The following is a 19,417-nucleotide window of genomic DNA, read 5'->3' as shown; positions in this document are numbered from 1 at the left end:
CTTTTCCAACCCCAGATACTGTAATGCTATAGAACTATGTGCTAAGTTAGGTAGACTCCAATAAATACTAATTTTAAATTTCCCATTACTTTGGCCAACAATCTGGGCAAGAGCAACAATCATAACATCTGGCTCGTCTTTTTTGTTAAAAAAATAAAAAAACAAAACAAAAACCCCAGCAACAATTATGTAGAATAGAAAATAAGAACACTATTGAGTTTGACAAATTTATTGGTATTTTAGTAAAGACATTCATCTCAGTCGTTTCTCTCCCATCTTGACCTTAGGTTAATATTTCATTTGAGTCAAGAAAAGAATATGTAGGAGAGGGATGTTATTTTAACATAAACAGTAAAATGGACAAAAGTGGAAAGTCTGCCTACATTAAAGCAAGTTAAATTCATGTATCTTGATATAATTAAATCATGTAAGGACTAATAGTTCTATATACATTTCCATTGTTTTACTTGGGGCTTACTCTAAACTTAAATGCAAATGAACAAAATGTTAGGAATATATACAGGCTGCTTCTCTGGAGTTATTACCTATTAAAAGAGCTCAGCAAGGTTACCACCAATAAAATAGTCTGAAGCTGCCTCCAAATTAAACATTGCAGGAGTATTCAAAGAAATCATTATATGGTGTTTCTTTTATCTGTGACTACGCTTTTAAAGATGTGTTTATAACTGTCACATTAAAAAATAATTCGTATACAAAAATTTTAAAAAAACCCTACAATACACAGTCTAACAACATATATGTGGTCAAAGAATCCATAAAATATGTTTAAAGATGCATTTTCTTTCTTTTTATCTTCAGTACCTAAAATGTGCTTTTGAGAGGCCATTGGTTAATATGTATACACTTCAAATAAACCATATTACTGTACTAAAATAAGAATTCTTGTATTAAGTTCAAATCAAACTCGCTTTCACAAGTTAGTAACTTAAATTAAGCTTTAACAAAGTTACAGAAAGTGCATCTTTCTCATTTTCATCTTCATACAATGTTGCTTTTTTGGTGTTTCTACCTTTTAAAAATAAAAACAGCCAAATATTTAAGTATTATGTACATTTAAATTTTTGGTGGTGGTTTGTATTTTAAAAGAAACAGCTTCCTTATGATTTGCCTCAAGATCTGGTGGAAATGCTTACAGGAACTAGCTAATAACAAAAACCAAGAGAAGCACATTCAAAATACTGATTTACTTTGGTAGCAAATGGTCTTTGAAGACTAATGAAGGTAGACAAGACCCGTTAAAGTGAAGTGGGCTATTTCAAATACTCAACAATTTACATAAAATTTTTTAAAAAATTTTAAAGAGCTAAGCATCTGTACCAACTGATAGCAATGCAATAATCTCTAGTTTATGATGACTTGAAACAAAACAAATGCCCATTAGGAAAAAAAAAAAGCTGTATTTTAATTTTATCTAACGTACTTTCAGTCAATAGTCCAGTAACATTTTCCTCCCAATACAATACTCCCTCTTCTATAAGGCTGTTCCTGGGAGCCAGACACTTTAGGTTAATAAGGGAGTTAAGAGTAACTGCTTGCAGTTTAATAGACAATAACTTTTTGCATTCCTCTTAATGTGCTAATAGTTGTGTCTAAAAAAATATGCAATTCTTAGAAAGGTACCATTTCTGATTTTTTATTATCTGTAACCTTTGGAAACTAATCACATGAAACTACAAAATTAGCAAATGTCTTGAAATCTGTATATAAAACATAAATTACCTCTAATTTCAAACTCTCATTTATTAGTGTACCACTCAATCTTAAAAAAAAAAAAAGAAGAAAAAAAAAGGCGGCTCCAAAGATAGTCTTATACCATTCTTTAAAAAAGGAAACTGTTCCTTTTAACTTTACACCCACCCCACACCCCAATTTCAAAACACATCATTTAATTGTCTTGGTCATGGACATTTCCAAGATGAGATTTTATATTTCGCTCCCATAGCTTCTGGTTATCAGAAAAACCATGCTTTCCTTTATTGAAGGAGTTTGGTCCTGCTGATGTTGGTGTATCCCTGTGTTAAAAGACAGGAAATTTATTTAAAAGTTACATAAAGCCTTTTGGGCCATGTTTTTAACTCATTCAAAACATATTTGTATTTAGTACCTATTATGGACAAGGGCTGAGTATCACAAGCCCCTAGAGAGTTTTTAAAAAATACCCTTTCTATAAGACCCAGTCCTAAAATTCCAGATTCAGTAGGTCTGAGAGACCAGCATGTTTAACAAACACCTAAGGTGATTCTGACATACAGCTAAGGGTGGCAACCACAACTTTGTTTAGAACTGTTGCTTGAAACGCTTTAACAGGGTCATGAAATCAACTGATGGCTTGCCATCAGCATCTATAAAAAATGAAATAGAAGAAAAACATGAAGATATATTACACATAGAAAGGTTCAGTGTCACTGTGGATTTGTTTCAGTTTTACATCTTTTACGTTTTTAAACATATAAACAAACAAACTGGGTGTTTAGACAAGGTTATAAGATCAGATGTATTTCCTACTTTAGGTCCCAGTATGAAAGGAAAGCGGGCAGGCAGTCACCGGGACTGTTCCTATTTGAACCCTAGACTCCAAGTCTGATATAGATGCTTGCATATGGACTTAGTTCTCTGGGAGTTTATAATTTGGTAGAAATGGGGACAAACTATGGGTTGATTTAAATCCGAACTTCCTTACTAGCCTCTAAGTTATCTTAAATACAAGAAAATGGGCATTACGTTAACTTGGTATGTTATTTCCACGACAACAGAAACATGGAGGAAAATTAAAATACTTGTCCAATTTTGGTATTTGGCATCTTAATTAGGAAAAAATGACATGTACAATCAAGATTAAATGGTGAGAATAATATGACAGGTGAATGAGTGAAAGCCTTTTCTTTTTTATACTGAAAAAACTTAAATTTTAAATCAGAAACGTTTCTCATAGCTATCTGAAGAAAATACAGATTACATGTATCTGAAAAGAAATATCCTTAAAATTATTATTTTTTCATAAGATACTCAATTTCTCTTACCAGGAGAGAAAATAAGATCACTGACAGCTCACAAAACAAAATTGTTTTGCCTAAATATGCAAGAAAAGCCCAAACAATAAAGATCATTTTAAAAGATCATTCTCTACAATATCTATAAAAAAATATATACCTTCCAATATTCTTCATCCTCATCTTTGCTTCTGGAGGCATTTCCTCTGGCTCACTCTGGAGGAAAAAAAAAAAAAGCGAACAGAGATGTGTTACATGTTTATTAAATTCACTTGATTACTAGTAATACTAAATTTTGTATCTAAGTCTTCTAGCACTTTCAATACTATAAATCTTGGTAAAAGGAGAAAAGTATTTATCTTAACTACATTTTAAAAAGAAACACATAATCTTCAAGTGTGCTGGCTTTGCATAAAGAAAAAAATCTGGTAAAAACCTGACATTCTAAAATCCAAACCATTTGTTTACTATGCAGTACACACTGTGCTAAATGCTTTAATATGCACTCTCTTTTAAAATCCTAACAATCCTCAGGGCACCTGGGTGGCTCAGTTGGTTGAGCATCCATCTGACTCTTGGTTTCAGTTTGGGTATGATCTCAGGGTGGTGGAATCAAGCCCTGAGCTGGGTTCCATGCTGCGGTGGGGTGGGGGGGAGTGGGGGAGTTGGCTTGGGATTCTCTTCCTCTGCCCCTTCCCCGACTCTCTCTCAAATAAATAAATCTTTAAAAGAAAAACAAAAAAAACACCTAACAATCCTGCTAGGTAGCTATAATTATCATCATTTGCATTTTAAAGGTGAGGTAAATAAGGTTAATTTGTCTAAAGTTAAAAAGCTAATAAATAGCAAAACAGCTAGATGCCAAAGCAAAGATTCTTAACAACTTTATGGTATTGCTCCTTCTAAAAATGTCTCCTTTACTAAAAAGGTATCTTTAAAGTTCATTCTTTTTATACTTCTAAAGATGTTGAAAAGATATGTGATAAGTTAAATTCTTTTTAGATCTGTTTTTATGTATGAATGTTGCTGGTGAGACAATTTTTTTATTTTTAAGTAGGCTCCACGACTGACATGGGGCTTTTAACTCATGACCCTGAGACCAAGAATCACATGCATGGTCTACCAACTGAGCCAGCCAGGAGCCCCTAAATATTCTTTTTTAAAAGAGTGTCCTTAAGATCTAGACTAAAGGAGTTTCTCCTGGTCAAATCTGAGATAATTTGAGCATTACTGCCTACTGAATAAAGAATCCATGAGGGGCTCCTGGGTGGCTCAGTCATTAGGCATCTGCCTTGGGCTCAGGTCCTGGTATCAAGTCCCACATCGGGCTCCAGTCCCACATCGGGCTCCCTGCTCAGTGGGAAGCCTGCTTCTCCCTTTCCCACTCCCCCTGCTTGTGTTCCCTCTCTCGCTGTGTCTCTGTCAAATATATAAATAAAATCTTGAAAAAAAAAAAAGAATCCATGAGCTTACACTTATATAAATAAGGGAAAGCTCTCCCTTACAGGAAGAGACAATAAATATAAAAGAGATAAAACAATGAGAAAAATCACCACTTGGCAAACATTTATAAAAATTGATTCTGGCAGGAATCATCAATGGATGCTGACATTCATGGGAGTGTTTAAAAAATTATATATTTTCATGTATTCTTTTTTTTAATTAAAGATTTTATTTTTAAGTAACCTCTACACCCAACTTGGAGCTCAAACTTATGACCCCGAGATCAAGAGTCCCATGTTCTACTGACTGAGCCAGCCAGGCGCCCCATAAATTTAATTTTTTATTATTTTATTAAAAAAAATTTTTTTTTATTCTATAAGATTTATATTTTTATTTTATTGTTATGTTAATCACCATACATCACATCATTAGTTTTTGATGTAGTGTTCCATGATTCATTGTTTGTGTGTATCACCCAGTGCTCCATGCAGAACGTGCCCTCTTTAATACCCATCACCAGGCTAACCCATCCTCCCACCCTCCACCCCTCTAGAACCCTCAGTTTGTTTTTCAGAGTCCATCGTCTCTCATGGTTCGTCTTATTTTTTTTTATTTTAAGTAGGCTCCACACCCAACACGGAGCTTGAACTCAGAATCCTGAGATCAAGAGTCACATGCTCTACCGACTGAGCCAGCCAGGCGCCCCTATGTATTCTTAAAGCATATTCCCAAAAATAAATTTTTATTACAAAAGGTAAAACAGTAATTTGAAAAGTACAGAAATCTGGCAGACATCACTTTAATCAAATGATCAAGGTTAACACTGTCAGTAATGGGACATACTGACAACATGTGCTCCCTGATATGATAACATTAAGAACTTGGCATCACCTCTGTGGTATTCTTGCCAAAATAAGTTAATATGAATCTAATCATGAGGAAACATCACACAAATTCAATCTAAGGAATATTTTACAAAATAATTGGCCTGAACTCTTCAAAAATGTTAATGCCATAAAAGAGAAAGAACCAAGAGTTGTCCAAATTAAAGGAGACTAAGGAGATCTATATTTTTAATATAGATATATTAATATATCTTTATAAATATAAATTTATATAGATTTAATATAAATATAATTAGATATTATATATTAGATACTACATCTATATTAATATAGCTATAACACTATCTCTATAATAGATACTATATCTATATTAATATAGATGTAATATATAGATATAAATTTATATAGATAATTTATATAGATATAAATATATTTTGTTTTCAAATATATTTTTTTGAAAATATATAAAATATATTTTTAAATTTCAAATTAATTAAATGGATGCCCTCATTGTCCAACATGCTTTAGGCTCAGATATATATCCAAGGTTACTTAACTATGTTCTGCAGAAAAAAGAAAAACCAGATGAAGATTTAAGATGCACACATTCTTTTATCTAAGAGACAAATTAAAGTTTATATCCTTTACCATCAACTTGCTAATTTCTCCATTCACAAAACAGGAATAACTACATCACACGATTCAAAGGAATATATGAAGGATAAAATAAAGTTACGTGAAAAGATATCCAAACTGTTAGGCATTCAAAGTAAGCCAGTACTATCACGTAGCTTACCATTTCCAGCCTCTCTACTTTTGCACATGCTGTTCCCCTTCTTCCTATACTATCCTTCCCTCATACATTCTGTACATACCAAAAAGCTACCTAAAGGGGCGCCTGGGTGGCTCAGTTGTTAAGCATCTGCCTTCGGCTCAGGTCATGATCCCAGGGTCCTGGGATCGAGCCCAGCATCGGGCTCCCTGCTCAGCGGGAGGCCTGCTTCTCCCTCTCCCACTCCCTCTGCTTGTGTTCCTGCTCTTGCTATCTCTCTATCAAATAAATAAATAAAATCTTTAAAAAAAAAAAGCTACCTAAACTCGTAAGAATCATGACAAAACATTAAATATTATTAAATTAGTACTTTTCAAACTTTTTTTGAGGGGTGAAATACTTTTTTCCTCAAAAAAATCTTATTTGGGTCCCTAAGTATCAAACAAATTAAAGAACAGCTACAAATGAAAAGGGGGCAGGAAACCAGAGCCCTGCTTGCTAGGGATCACCTAACACCACAGTAACTCCTGAGACATTTCCACAGAATCCCAGAACTCTGAGAACTAGTTTAAAAATATATGATTTAAACTAAGCCTTCATTTTACAGCTGAAAAACTAAGGCTCCAAAAAGGTAAAGTGACTTATTCACAGGCTTTCTACTGGTTAGTAACTAGACAAGAAAGGAAAAGAATCCAGGTCTTCCCATTGCCAGTCCAGTGGTCGTGGTCTTTCCATGCTGCTGCATCTAGTTACTTGGCCTCTCTTCCTTCCCTGAATTTCCACACCACTTTATATCTTCAGATACTTTTTTTATTTTGTACTATTTTATGCCCTGCTAGGCTGAATTCCTAGAGGAACATGTCTGATTTATCTTTGTAATCTCACTGTGCCTAGCATGTAGAAATCACCCCAATGTGTACGATGAGTAAGTCCAAAGAATACAGTGATAACTACAGTAATTCTTTACCTGTTGATTTGGGCTCCAAATATTCCATATTCATCCTTGCTCAAACTTCTCTACAAAAATCTCCAGTCCAGTCAAATGCAGCTCCTAAGTATTTACTACTCTTATAACTCTTAGCTTATAAAAGTATTCCTCAGTTTGTCAAAACACTGCCTAATGTTTCGGTATCCAACTCCTATTTCTTCTCTATATATTCTTCCCAATCACTTCAGCCCACAGTATGCTCCTCTGAATGTATAATTCTTAACCATACTGTTTTGGGAGCAATTACTCATGTACCCTGTTAACACCTGTTATACAATGGGGTCACATTTTAAGTGGGGGTTAGTTTCGAAAGTCAGAGACCAAAGAAAAAAATCAGTCAAAATAATGCTTAAAATTCCATATCATATGTTATTCATAAGCATAAGAGGGGGCACTGTGAGAGGCATGAGGAAACTAAGACTGCCTTATGCCTAAGGCATAAGGAAACTAAGAGAACAGCAGATAAGTAATGCTCACTCTGGAACACGTGCTTACTGAATAGACTTCTGGCAGAATCACCTGCACTATTTGCTATTCTTCATGGGGATACCAGAAGAAAGCATTACAGCTGCCTTTTTGAAGTTGCATGCATGCACGATGTCTCATCACTGAAGACTCCAACTATAAAATTATTAAAGGCAGCAGCATTAAATTTTTCTTTTTTTGGACCCTACATATTTCCTAGCACATATGTGTATTATTACTGTTCATAATAAGCATCTGTTTATTTGATTCTTTTTTTTTTTAAGTAGGCTCCATGCCCAGTATGGGGCTCAAACTCATGACTGTGAGATCAAGACCTGAGCCGAGATCAAGAGTCACAACCGACTGAGCCACCCAGAAGCCCCTGTTGATTTGATTCTTAAGTTCATTGCTCCCAAAGGCAATATTTTAAATAATCCTACAACCAAATAAAATAAATAGAAATATCCAGATTTTGCAGGCATCACACACAAAAAACTATTCAGAATTACAAAAATTCTCTAGTACCATTAGTACAACCTACAATCTGCCACTATCATCTTCCTTTAAGAACTAACTGGTTAAAGTAAAATAAACAAAACTAGGTGTTGACTTACATCTTCATCTTCATTAAAAGCTGCTGCTACTGAAAGGGTTTTTGGAGCAAGCGTTGGAACAGTTTCTTTAGGCTTCTGAAGAAGAAACACATTAAAAAGTATCACATAATGTTAAAAGTATCACATAATGTTTATACAGGCTTGTTTAATGATACAAATAACATCTTCAAAGACTTGATTTTATGTTTTCATAGAAACATATAGTAAGGAACTCAGAACAAACTTTAAAAAAATCCATTTTTTCTTTTTAAAAATGTGGTTATCAACGGGTAGCTTTAACTTTATTAATTATATGTCCATTTGTTTTCATCCTGTAAAACATTTTCTAGTCAGGATATACAGTATCATGTAGCTAACGGGTATCTGGAAAAGGTAAAAGAAAATGATTACTACTACTTTCCCACAGTAACAAAAAATGAAGTGCAGTGTGCCTTGAGAAAGAACATAAAAGACACTAAGACTCATCTCTCTAGTGGGTAGCTTTCTGACCTGTAGCCTGTAAACATGCTTCTCTTCTATCTAATCTAAGTTTCTGACGTCAGTTGTCCTCACTACCTTCATCCTCTCACCATCCATTTTGTCGATAACCCACTGCAATCTGGCTTCCTCCCTCATTCCCCCATGGCTCCTCACTCACCTAGAATCGGGTAACCTTGGTTCTATAGGGTCACCAATGACCAGTGCGCCGCCTTTGACTCTAATCACCAGCTATTTTTTGAAACACTCCTACCTTGACTTCTCTGACAATGCTTTTTAGATGCTATTCTAATTCTCTGTTCTTTTGTTCCGTTTCCCCGTTCCCCCCGCCAAATGACAGACACCCAAGAATCTATCTTTAGGGATCTTTCCTTTCCTTCTCTGTACTTCCCTAGTCAACTCCATTCACTCCCATAGTTTTAACTCCCAAATCCAATGGCTGCCCCAAACAGGATGTCATATGCCGACTAGTTAGCTCCACTCAGAGACCCAATGGGTACTTTAATTTCACAGTGTTCTAAGTACCCAAGCCAGAAAACCTTTTCCTCAACTTGCATTCTATTGTAAAGTCTTGTTGCTTAAATCTCTATCTAATAGACCTACATCTCCCTCTGCATTCCCATCAACTACCGACACCGAAGGCCCCTTAGCATTACTTGCCTCAGCTACTGTTAGAAATACCATCCCCCCACCTTTCAGTGTTTATTCCCTCTAATCCCCTATAATGGTACCAGAGTGATATGTCTAAAATACAAATCTGTTTAAAAGTTTCCATACAACAGTTCCATAGCTCTGCTAGAACCTAAAGAATAAAACCAAACTATATTATGTAAGTCCTTTATGATTCCGTTCTATGGTCTCATCTGGGGGGCTTTCTATCCCTACATTTGCATACCGCTTTCCAACTACAAACAATTTCCTGAATGGCTTCAAATCCAAACTGCTTTTGCACAAAATTCTTTTTATCTGAGATGCCCTTTGCCTCCTGTCTACAGTTAAGGCCAACTCAAACATCACCTCATCAGTGAAATCTTCTCTGATCTACTGAAACAAAAGGAACCACCCTTTCTTCTATAACACAAACACTTTTTATAAATGTTTGCTTTTGAAGGAATAAAAAATGTTAATTTGGAGATTATGCATAGAGACTCTAGAAATATCCTTTACTCTTTTAAAGATGTCAGGTGTCTGATGTTGTACATACAGCATATGACACAAGTAAGTGCCTGTTGATCAACTACTTTTTCAATCATATAATCAAAAGGATAGTTTCAACTATTTTTTGTTATCTTAAAACTCACTTCCCCAAGATGACTGTGTTTATACTAAAGTTTACTTTATAAAAACAGGTTTTTGTTTTCCAAAGATTAAAAGTTTTATTGAATAGGCATTTTCAAACAAAACCCTCCCATCTAAAATGATCAGCAATTACTAAATCATGTTAATGATTTAGAAAAAATAGGGATTTAGATATCCAGTTTAGGAGTGTGCTGACCCCAGTAAAATCTATTATCAAGAATAACATCTATATGGAAGTGTACATAAGAATACATGTTTAATGACTATCAAAAAAATCCCACAAATATTTATGCAGTTGGTCTATGCAACTTTATTTAAAAAAAGGACTGAAAAGAAAAAATCAGCTCAAATGGGAAGAAAAGTCATGAAGTAATGAAGTTACAAGCTGAATGTCTTTTGTCCAGAATGAATTTTTTAAAGAAAGGAAGAAAGAAAAAGGCAAAACAACATTAGGGTAGGAGTAGGGGTTCTGAGAAATGGTAGCTCTTTTAAAACTAGAGTGTAACTCAAACACACGGACTCTAACGGGAACCTGATTCGTATCATATTTTTGAGATCTCTGAATGAACATCTAATGCAAAAATAAAGCTCTATGCATCTGGCAAATGAGCATTAATTTTCACAGAACAGATATGAATAAACAACTTAGGCAATAATCCTAATAATTCTAGGATTATTCTCCTTACACAAGAATGTAACTATTTTTTAAAGCTAAGAGTAATACACTACCTAACATTTTTTTCTTAAAGATCTATGTGGTTGAAACATATGAAACATATGAAATTGTCACTTTTGTAGGTCAGAAATAGTCAAATCTAGAAACTTCATATGTTTCAATCTAATATTTTAAAACTTTCCAGATACTCCATGGTTAATAATTAAATTAATTCAAGGTTTATATTTAAAACAAGGTTGATCTGTCATAGGATATACAGGGCTCAATGTCCATTTGTAGCTCCGAAGTAATCAAGAAGCAGTTATTAAGTAATACCTCACTAGTACTGATTTCTAGAGATATTATTTTTAATATTACTGGAATTAAAAGATAAGAAAAATAAACCGAAATTCTTCCTGAAAATATTTTTCAGAGGTTTTTGCTCAACTTGGAAAAAATTCTAAGCTGTTTCTTTATAAATCACATATATTCCTTATAATAGTTGCTCCTTCCAAACCTTTTAAAAACGTTTTCTTGAGTTATAATTTTTCCACACCATTCCTGAATGCAGAGCTGGTAACTTCTTAAATACTTACGTGTAAGTTCACACACTAATGTACCTTTTTAGACTGGATTTACCATAACCCCCAATAGCTGGTTCCTGAAACAAAAATTCTTAAGTCCCATTATGAACATCATACAGGTAAAATAACAACTCACACTTGATCCAAGTTTGATGGATATGGCTGAGGCTTTCTTTGTCGTCTGACTACCTATGGCAAATCCAAACTTGGAGATCTTTGTAGGCTTTGTTGGGAGGTCTGCAGCTTCTTCTTCAGCTGATCGCTTCTCAGCGCTGCGACTGGAACTTTCCCCTCCATTACTGGAAGAAACAGTCTTAGTTTTCACAGGTTTTTCTGCTTCTTCTTCAGGTCCTGGTGAAGTCGAAACAACTTACCAAGATGAGCTATTTTTACTGAGCAGATTGATGGGAGCAGCAACCTCAAAAAGCATCGTTATAAGGAAGATACCTCTGCAGTTGTCACCTACTGACCCAACAGTCTCCTCCACTGTTTGTTAGAGTATACAGCAGGAACTGAGATTGTGTGGCAGTAGAGACGCTCCCATGAATTAACTAGCATAAAATACAGAGCAATTTAAAATTATAAACACAGAGTTCACAAAATCTAAGACCCTTCAACTAAACACTATTATAAAAGTTATATAATAATCTAGTCATTTGTGGGATTTTGCTTTTTAGAAATTAAGGTCTATAAATTCTTCTACACAAACTAGTGTGTGAGCAATTGGTCACATCACAGAACAATACATTTGATTAATAAATTCTGACATTCTTCAATTATGTAGTACTAGTTATACAAAAAGTACCTAGTTATGAATGGCCTATTATTACCAGAACTACAACATTAATACAGCCTGGAGTAAGTTTCTTGAGTGATGTATTCCTCACGTACCTCTCACACAATTTTTAGAGTTGAAATGGAAACTGAAGGAAGACATCAAGTCATTCCCTCTTATGTAATTTAATTCTACTCTGAAAGCTTGATTATCACCTATTTTAACAATCATACTTAGGTTTACACACTACTTTTTCTCATGAAAGAAAGACAAGCTAATTATAATTTCAAATAGAAGCCATACATATGTAGATTTGGAATGTAAGATGGCTTTCAGTAATTTTGCTTGTATTTGTATTAATCAATGACAAAATAAGTTTGCATCTTGAGTATCTTTGGTCCTTTAGAGGAGAAGGCTATTTAAGAGCATACTGAATGGTAAGATAGAAGAAGTCTGGTTGATTAAAAATTTTATTTTCTTTCCCCAATTCACCCTATAGAATGTTTTCTGCTACACTAGGCTCTAAGCAATAGCCCTGACAACAAGTTAACAGGATAAACAACTAGAATGGGGGAAAAGTGGAAAATCAAACACAAATAGATGGATAAGTAACAGATTATAAAATCCAGAGGCTATAGCTCTCAATCTATATAATTTTGGAAGGATGAGGTCTCTAGATTAATAAGCACTTTGAACAGAACATTTGATTTTGTTTAGAGGAAAGATAACAGGAACTCTTTATTCCCTTTGGACAGGGGGTGAAAGCTGTAATAACAATGTAGGGGAATTAAGCAGGACTAGGCTTTGGTATTTCCTCAGGAGACAAAGATAGCACTGGAATGGTTGCTGGAGGTGCCATTTACTTATTTAGATATGAAATTACAAAAGCACCTAAAGAATGTAAGATCAATATTTAATAGCTGAAATACAGAAATCAATTTAGAATTTCTAGGGGCACCTGGGTGGCTCAGTCGGTTAAGTGTTTGCCTTCAGCTCAGGTCATGATCTCAGGATCCTGGGATAGAGTCCCACATTGGGCTCCCCGTTCAGCGGGGAGTCTGCTTCTCCCTCTCCCTCAGTCCCCCAACCCCCATCCTCTCTCTCTCAAATAAACAAATAAAATCTTTAAAAAATTAATTTAGAATTTCTTAAAAAAAAAAAACATTATGCCAACATTAGTTTTTTCAAAGCCTAAGTTTAGAACTAAAAGCATTATTCTAAATTTTATTTATATTTTTAAAGATTTTATTTATTTATTTGACAGAGAGAGAACACAAACAGGGGGAGTGGGAGAGGGAGAAGCAGGCTTCCGGCCGACCAGGGAGCCCAATGCGGGGCTCGATCCCAGGACTCTGGGACCACGACCTGAGCCAAAGGCAAACACTTAACGATTGAGCCACCCAGGTACCTCCTAAATTTTATTCTGCATTCTATTTATAGCTTTAATCAAGTATGAGTTTTACTGTAGAACCTAAACAATGATAACTATTTCTTTGTGACTGACTAAAATTGAAAACACAGTCTCTATATATGGGAACATATAGAAACACATATATAAAATGCACTGGGTTTACATAAAGAAACAATCTATACACTAAGGCACAAGTTTTGTGCAAACACAAACTCCGAAAAACATCAAAACAAATAGCATAAAGAACATTTAATCTTGACTGCAGTATACTCTGCTCTTTGAACTGTGACCCAAGAGCTATACATAATTAGTCAAGATTTCCAGTTCTTTAAAAAAACCCTATCTTTTCTTAATTCTAGGTCTCCTTTTACCCAGAAAATAATTCTGGAACAAAGAATCTAGAAAAACTACAGGGTGCCTGGGTGGCTCAGTCAGTTAAGCGTCTGCCTTCAGCTCAGCTCATGATCCCAGGGTCCTGGGATCGAGCCCTACATCGGGCTCCCTGCTCCGTGGGGAGTCTGCTTCTCCTTCTCCCTCTGCCCTGCTGCTCCTCCTACTTGTGCTTGCTCTGTGTGAAACAAAAAAAAATAAAATCTTAAAAAAAAAAAAAAAAGAATCTAGAAAAGCTAAAGCATAAGTATAAAACAAAGTGAAAAACATAAATCTTACTATAATATTAATACCATTAAGTGTGACAGCTGGCTGAACTAGTATGTGATAATACATGGGACACAATACTATCTGTCCAATCCCATGATGCTATAGGGAAAATACCCATGGACACTACTGTAGAAAAGGGAGCATGAACAGGGGAGTTGGGAAAACTATCACTAATTAAGTAATCAACTAATTAATGTGAAATCAAAATTCAATTTTATTCACATATGCTTTCTTGTCACCTTAAGAGGCAATCTATTAAGACCACCCACATCTCAGGTCCACAATGGAGATGGAACATATTATGTCTAGCAGGTCATTTCTAAACATGACTGATTCCAGGGATGCCTGGGTGGCTCAGTCCGTTAAGCGTCTGCCTTTGGCTCAGGGCATGATCCCAGGTCCTAGGATTGAGTACCACATTGGGCTCCTTGCTCAATGGGAAGCCTGCTTCCCCCTCTGCCTGCCCCCTCCCCCTGCTTGTGCTCTGTCTCTCTCTGACAAATAAATAAAATCTTAAAAAATAATAATAATAAAACAAACATGACTGATTCCAAATCCAGCAAATTATTTTTGGACATAGTAAATAACTGTCTGGCTGTGCTCAACTCTTAAGTTTGTTGTTTTCTTTTCTTTTCTTTTTAAAGCATTTATAGATACTCAACAGCTTTAGAAAATATCCACTCTTCAGTGAAAAGATGGGGGAAAAGGAGTGAAGAAAAAGATGGGTGTACTATTAGTACTCATTACTTAGCCTTAAATGGCTCAATGTGTCACACAGATTGGAGCTTTTATTTTCTTTTTAGGTAATTCTCCTCTAATAATTATATAGTAAAATATACAAAACATTTAGGAAATAAAGCAAATGGAATAAGCAATGAAAATGGAAAAGTGTGACAGCCAAATCTATATTATTATCAATGTGACTGGACAAGTCTATATATATAGTTCATTAGAAGAGAAAAATTATTTCAACCTAATGTGAACTTTGAAATATATCATTAAATATAAACATTAATTCCTATGTCCATTAAGGTGTTTTTCTTTAAATACAACATGTACTACACTTTAGCATTTGGGGGCTTTTAATCAAGAATTCCTGTTTTCTATTTATTTAATGGGATCTTTGTATTTTGGACCACGGAAAACAAAAATTTTAGATGACCATGGATTAGCAATGTGAAAATTTTTAGCAACATAATTTATATTTTATTTATTTTTATTTTTTAACATAATTTATATTTTAAAGAATGAGTAAATATGTGATCAGTTTTCTAAAAATAAAATCACAATTGATAGCAAAACATTAATATAATTATATAAAAGTACTAGATTCTTTATCAAGGAATATTTTAATAAAAGGGATTTTTATCTAGTTTGCATTCATTCTGAGCTAACAAGTGTGTAGTTAATGTGAAATCAAATTACACGTGGTACTGGCATTTTTTTTTTCTTTTCTATTGAGTAGCTGGAGAGGAAAGGTAGGTCTTGGAGGACAAAGTTACCTTACTATGAAAAAGAAGTACCTAATAAAGTTTAAGTCCATAAGGGTATACCCTTCATGACCCATTTGTATTCTGGTAGCTTCATCTGAAAAAAGGGCACATAGCTACCTCTCCAAAAGGACTGGTGTACAGCTTAAATGAGAACATATTCAAGACCCTCCCAGTGGCTGGCAGAAGAAATGTCAATTTCATTAAAATAGTTATTAGATAGCTTAAAACAGCACAAGATGGCCATGATTATGATATGGACAGCTTTTTTCTAAGATTTCAGTTTCAAGGAGCCACAAAAATTTTGCCGAAGGGAGAATAAAAATCTGCCCAAAGCCTTATCCTTAGCATTCTCCCCCTCTTTAAGGTGAGAGCAAGTTCAATAGCTTCTCTTACTGACATGAATTCATTCATAGCTACTTAGAAAAAATTACACTTCCAATTACTGGACTCTTCAACAGGAGCTAAAAATCAGCTAGGTAAGCTCCTAAGACAAACTTGAGAGTGTTTCAAAATAGTGCCAACTTGCCACAAAATTAGCAATTCAGCCAATCCACAGTATTAAATGTTTTAGCTATGATTTCTCTGTACAAATTCATTAAAAATATCTGACATTCAAAAATGATTTCTATGCAACAGTACTATCTTTTTGTTAAGGCAGGCACATCCAAGGCAAATTATGGCAAAGTTATTAAGGGATAGTACTTAGTCTAAATCACCAATAAGGGTACCATAACTTTTGATATCAATCATCCCAGTTAATTTTATACTACCACTCCACATACAAAAACATGCTACAATAGAAACTTCAACATTCATACTACAGAGTTAATTATCCCTAACTGAAAGGGTGGTGGATAAATTACACAGTCTGGTTATGCTGACACTTAAGGTACATTTTGGCAACACATTAAACACATCTTTAATACTCTCAAGACACTTAAAAAGCTGTTCTACAAAGTTAAAAGATAGTCTAAAAGCCAGTTAAGATTCTTCAGGTTGCAGATCTTTGTCTTTTTCTCAAACTACTGATTTTTTATGTCATTTTACTCAATAATTTCCAAAACGATTTTTGAGGGGAAAAAACATCCCTAATGAGATAGTACTATATGGTCTAAATTGCTGTTTAATTAAGTAACTGAATATTACGCTTTTCTCAGTTTTTGTTCCCAAGGCAATTCATATTAAACGTCATGTTAGTGAGGTCCTAATAATTGCCTTCATATGCTCTTAATCCTCGGTATTTTCTCAAACTAAATATTTTCAGGGATAAGATTTGAGGGAGTCAGAAGAGAGAGTAATACTTAAAACGTTCTAAAGATATTATGATCACCTCGCACGTGTTAAGTTACTTGCCTTGTTGCGACAAAGGGGGGTGGGGGCTTGGAGAGATGTTTCTTTACCTTCATGCACAAGGCCCAAATTTACAGGGGTGGAGGATACAGAATGGAGATAGCTGTAACCTGAGTTAGCATCATAACAAAATACAGGAAAAGTCACACTAGCCTATTAAGCCACCTAAATATCTGTCATGCAGTTAGCTGGCAACAGCCTAACTAAGAAAAAGCAGACACTTCAAAAGCAATCAAACCCTAACCCTAGACCCCGCAGCTTAAACCAGCGGGCAGGCAAAGGTATTCTTTCCCTCCACCTCGACCCATCCCGTTACAGGGTCAATATTCGGCTTAAAAATAAGAGAAAAGGCCGGGATCGTCGACCTCCTCGGCGAAAAGGGAGAAGCAAACTAACTCCTAGGTGTAACTTAGAGGCCAACACCGTCGGAAACTCGGCCTGCGGCCAGTTCCTGCAGCCACTGCTCGGTGACTCCCACTGTGTGTGTGCGCGTGTGTTTTGTGATGTGCGTCTCCGGTGTGGCGGTAGCGGCTCCTGCACTGCCGCTCCTGGTCCCACCCCGAGTTCGGTCCCCCTTTCTGGTACCCATCTCCCCTCTCCTCGGAAGCAGGGCCTCCGGTGGGGCCAGCAGGTGACGGACAGTGGCCGGCTCTCCCCCGGCAAGGAAGCGATGTGGGCCCGGACCCCAGCGGGCCGCGCCGGGCGTGCCCGGGTCTCGTCTGGGCCCAGCACCTGGCCGGGTGAGCGCCAGATCCGCCCATTCTCGCTCCCATCCTACTCCCCCCACCCCGGGGACCTCAAAGAAAGGCCCAGAGCATCCCACGCAGCCCGCGACGCTGGGGTTGTGTTCACCTCCGGCGGCTCCAGCTCGCTGCGGTTTCTCGGGCTTCTCCTCTCCCGCCTTCCCGTCCGCCATTTTCCCCGCCGCGGCCTCCCCTGCAGCCACGCCAAGGACGTCACGGCCCCGCCCAGCAACCATTGAGTTTCGGAGCTAGCTGGCGAGGCAGCAGCCTAGAGCGGCCCTGGAAAGTGAAAAGAGGCCGTTTTGGAAACGGAAGTGAATGTGACATCATCTGCGAGTCGCCTCTGAACGAAGGGCGGGGAAGGTTGGGCTGGGTGTCTATGGAAGACTGGTTAGGGACTTGACTGGAGCTTGCTTAGGTTTTCCTGGTCCGGAGAAGTGGGGGAGATATGGGAGCATCACTCTGCAAACGTTGGTGGAATCATGTAAGGTTTCTGCAGACCAGGGTGTGACTACACCTGAAGCGAGCCTGCTCTATTCATTCTGGTCTTTCTGGATCACCTGTGCTTTCTTAAAAAAAAAAAAAAAAAAAGGAGGGCAGTGGGGTCTCCTGGCTGGCTCAGAAGAGCGTGGGTCTGATCTTGGGCTCCTGAGTTCCAGCCCCATGTTGGGTGTAGAGATTATTTACATATATAAAACTTAAAAAAAAAAGTCCTAAAAACAAAACATAATATTTATGGGACGCCCTCTTGTGTCAGACACTATCTTGTTTAATCCCTACAACAGTCCAATGCAGAATTACTCTCTTTTTAATTAGCTATGAGAATTGAGGCCAAACAGTAATTTGTCTAATGTCACGTAGCCAAATGGTAAAACTACTTTTTCTGTAGGTCGTAATTGTCATATCAACTTAAAGAAGTTACCTCGGTGGCCTGGGTGGCTCAGTCAGTTAAGCGTCTGTCTTCGGCTCAGTCATGACCCCGGGGTCTTGGGATCAAGTCCCACATCCAGCTCCTTGCTCAGCGGGGAACCTGCTTCTCCCTCTGTCTGCTGCTTCCCCTGCTTGTGTGCTCTTTCTCTGACAAATAAAATCTTTTTAAAAAGAGAGAAGTTACCTCATTCAGTTAAGATTGCAGTCATTTCCACCTTACTTAGAAAACTTTAGTGAGGGCACCTGGGTGGCTCAGTTGTTAAGCATCTGCCTTTGGCTCAGGTCATGGTCCCAGGGTCCTGGGATCAAGTCCCACGTCGGGCTCCCTGCTCCGCGGAGATCCTGCTTCTCCCTCTTCGGCTCCCCCTGCTTGTGTTCCCTCTCTTGCTGTGTCTTTGTCAAATAAATAAATAAAATCTTTAAAAAAACAAAACTTTAGTGAATCCCTAGGGTTTGCAGAATGAGGTCCAAGTGTTACATTGGGCCCGAGCCTAACTTTCTAGACTCATCTTCCTTGTCTCCCTATATTTATACTACCCTCTTGCCATATGGGGTCAATTCCTTGCCTAGGGACCTGGAGTTTCTGGGTTTGCCCTATATTAAAAGTGTTAACAGAAATTAGTCTTAAGAAGGGGCACCTGGGTGGCTCAGTCAGTTGAACATCTACCTTCAGCCCAGGTCATGATTTCAGGTTCCTGGGATCCAACCCCGCATCAGGCTCCTTGCTCAGCGGGGAGCCTGCTTCTCCCTGTCTGCCACTTCCCCTACTTGTGCACCCTCTCTCTCTCTCTCTCTGACAAATAAATAAATAAAATCTTAAAAAAATATATAAAAAAATAATTGTACCTCCTCTAAGGGTGGTCATGGGGATCAAATGACATTCAAATTAAGATATGCTGTAA

The 19,417-nt window shown here is 36.8% G+C and overlaps 1 protein-coding gene across 2 annotated transcripts; it reads right to left on the bottom strand.

Moving 5' to 3' along the window:
- Window positions 1–213: 213 nt before the first annotated feature.
- On the bottom strand, window positions 214–17,794 carry PCNP (PEST proteolytic signal containing nuclear protein). Of its 2 annotated transcripts, none has more exons than XM_032406439.1 (5): window positions 17,695–17,794; window positions 11,290–11,504; window positions 8,139–8,213; window positions 3,172–3,227; window positions 214–2,033 (listed from the first exon to the last, which is right to left on the bottom strand). In XM_032406439.1, exons 1-5 carry the CDS (start codon window positions 17,756–17,758, stop codon window positions 1,907–1,909), a joined length of 537 nt encoding a protein of 178 aa, XP_032262330.1. In that variant the 5' UTR covers window positions 17,759–17,794; the 3' UTR covers window positions 214–1,906. The 2 variants fall into 2 exon arrangements, with proteins under 2 accessions (XP_032262330.1, XP_032262331.1); XM_032406440.1 differs by lacking the exon at window positions 17,695–17,794 and adding an exon at window positions 11,528–12,871 and having other exon boundaries at window positions 11,290–11,452.
- Window positions 17,795–19,417: the final 1,623 nt, after the last annotated feature.

This window comes from Phoca vitulina, unplaced genomic scaffold (assembly GCF_004348235.1).
Source record: "Phoca vitulina isolate PV1807 unplaced genomic scaffold, GSC_HSeal_1.0 scaffold8, whole genome shotgun sequence".
Classification (NCBI taxonomy): Eukaryota; Metazoa; Chordata; class Mammalia; order Carnivora; family Phocidae; genus Phoca; species Phoca vitulina.
The sequence above is the reverse complement of the archived record's forward strand: the minus strand, read 5'-3'. Positions and strand labels throughout refer to the sequence as shown.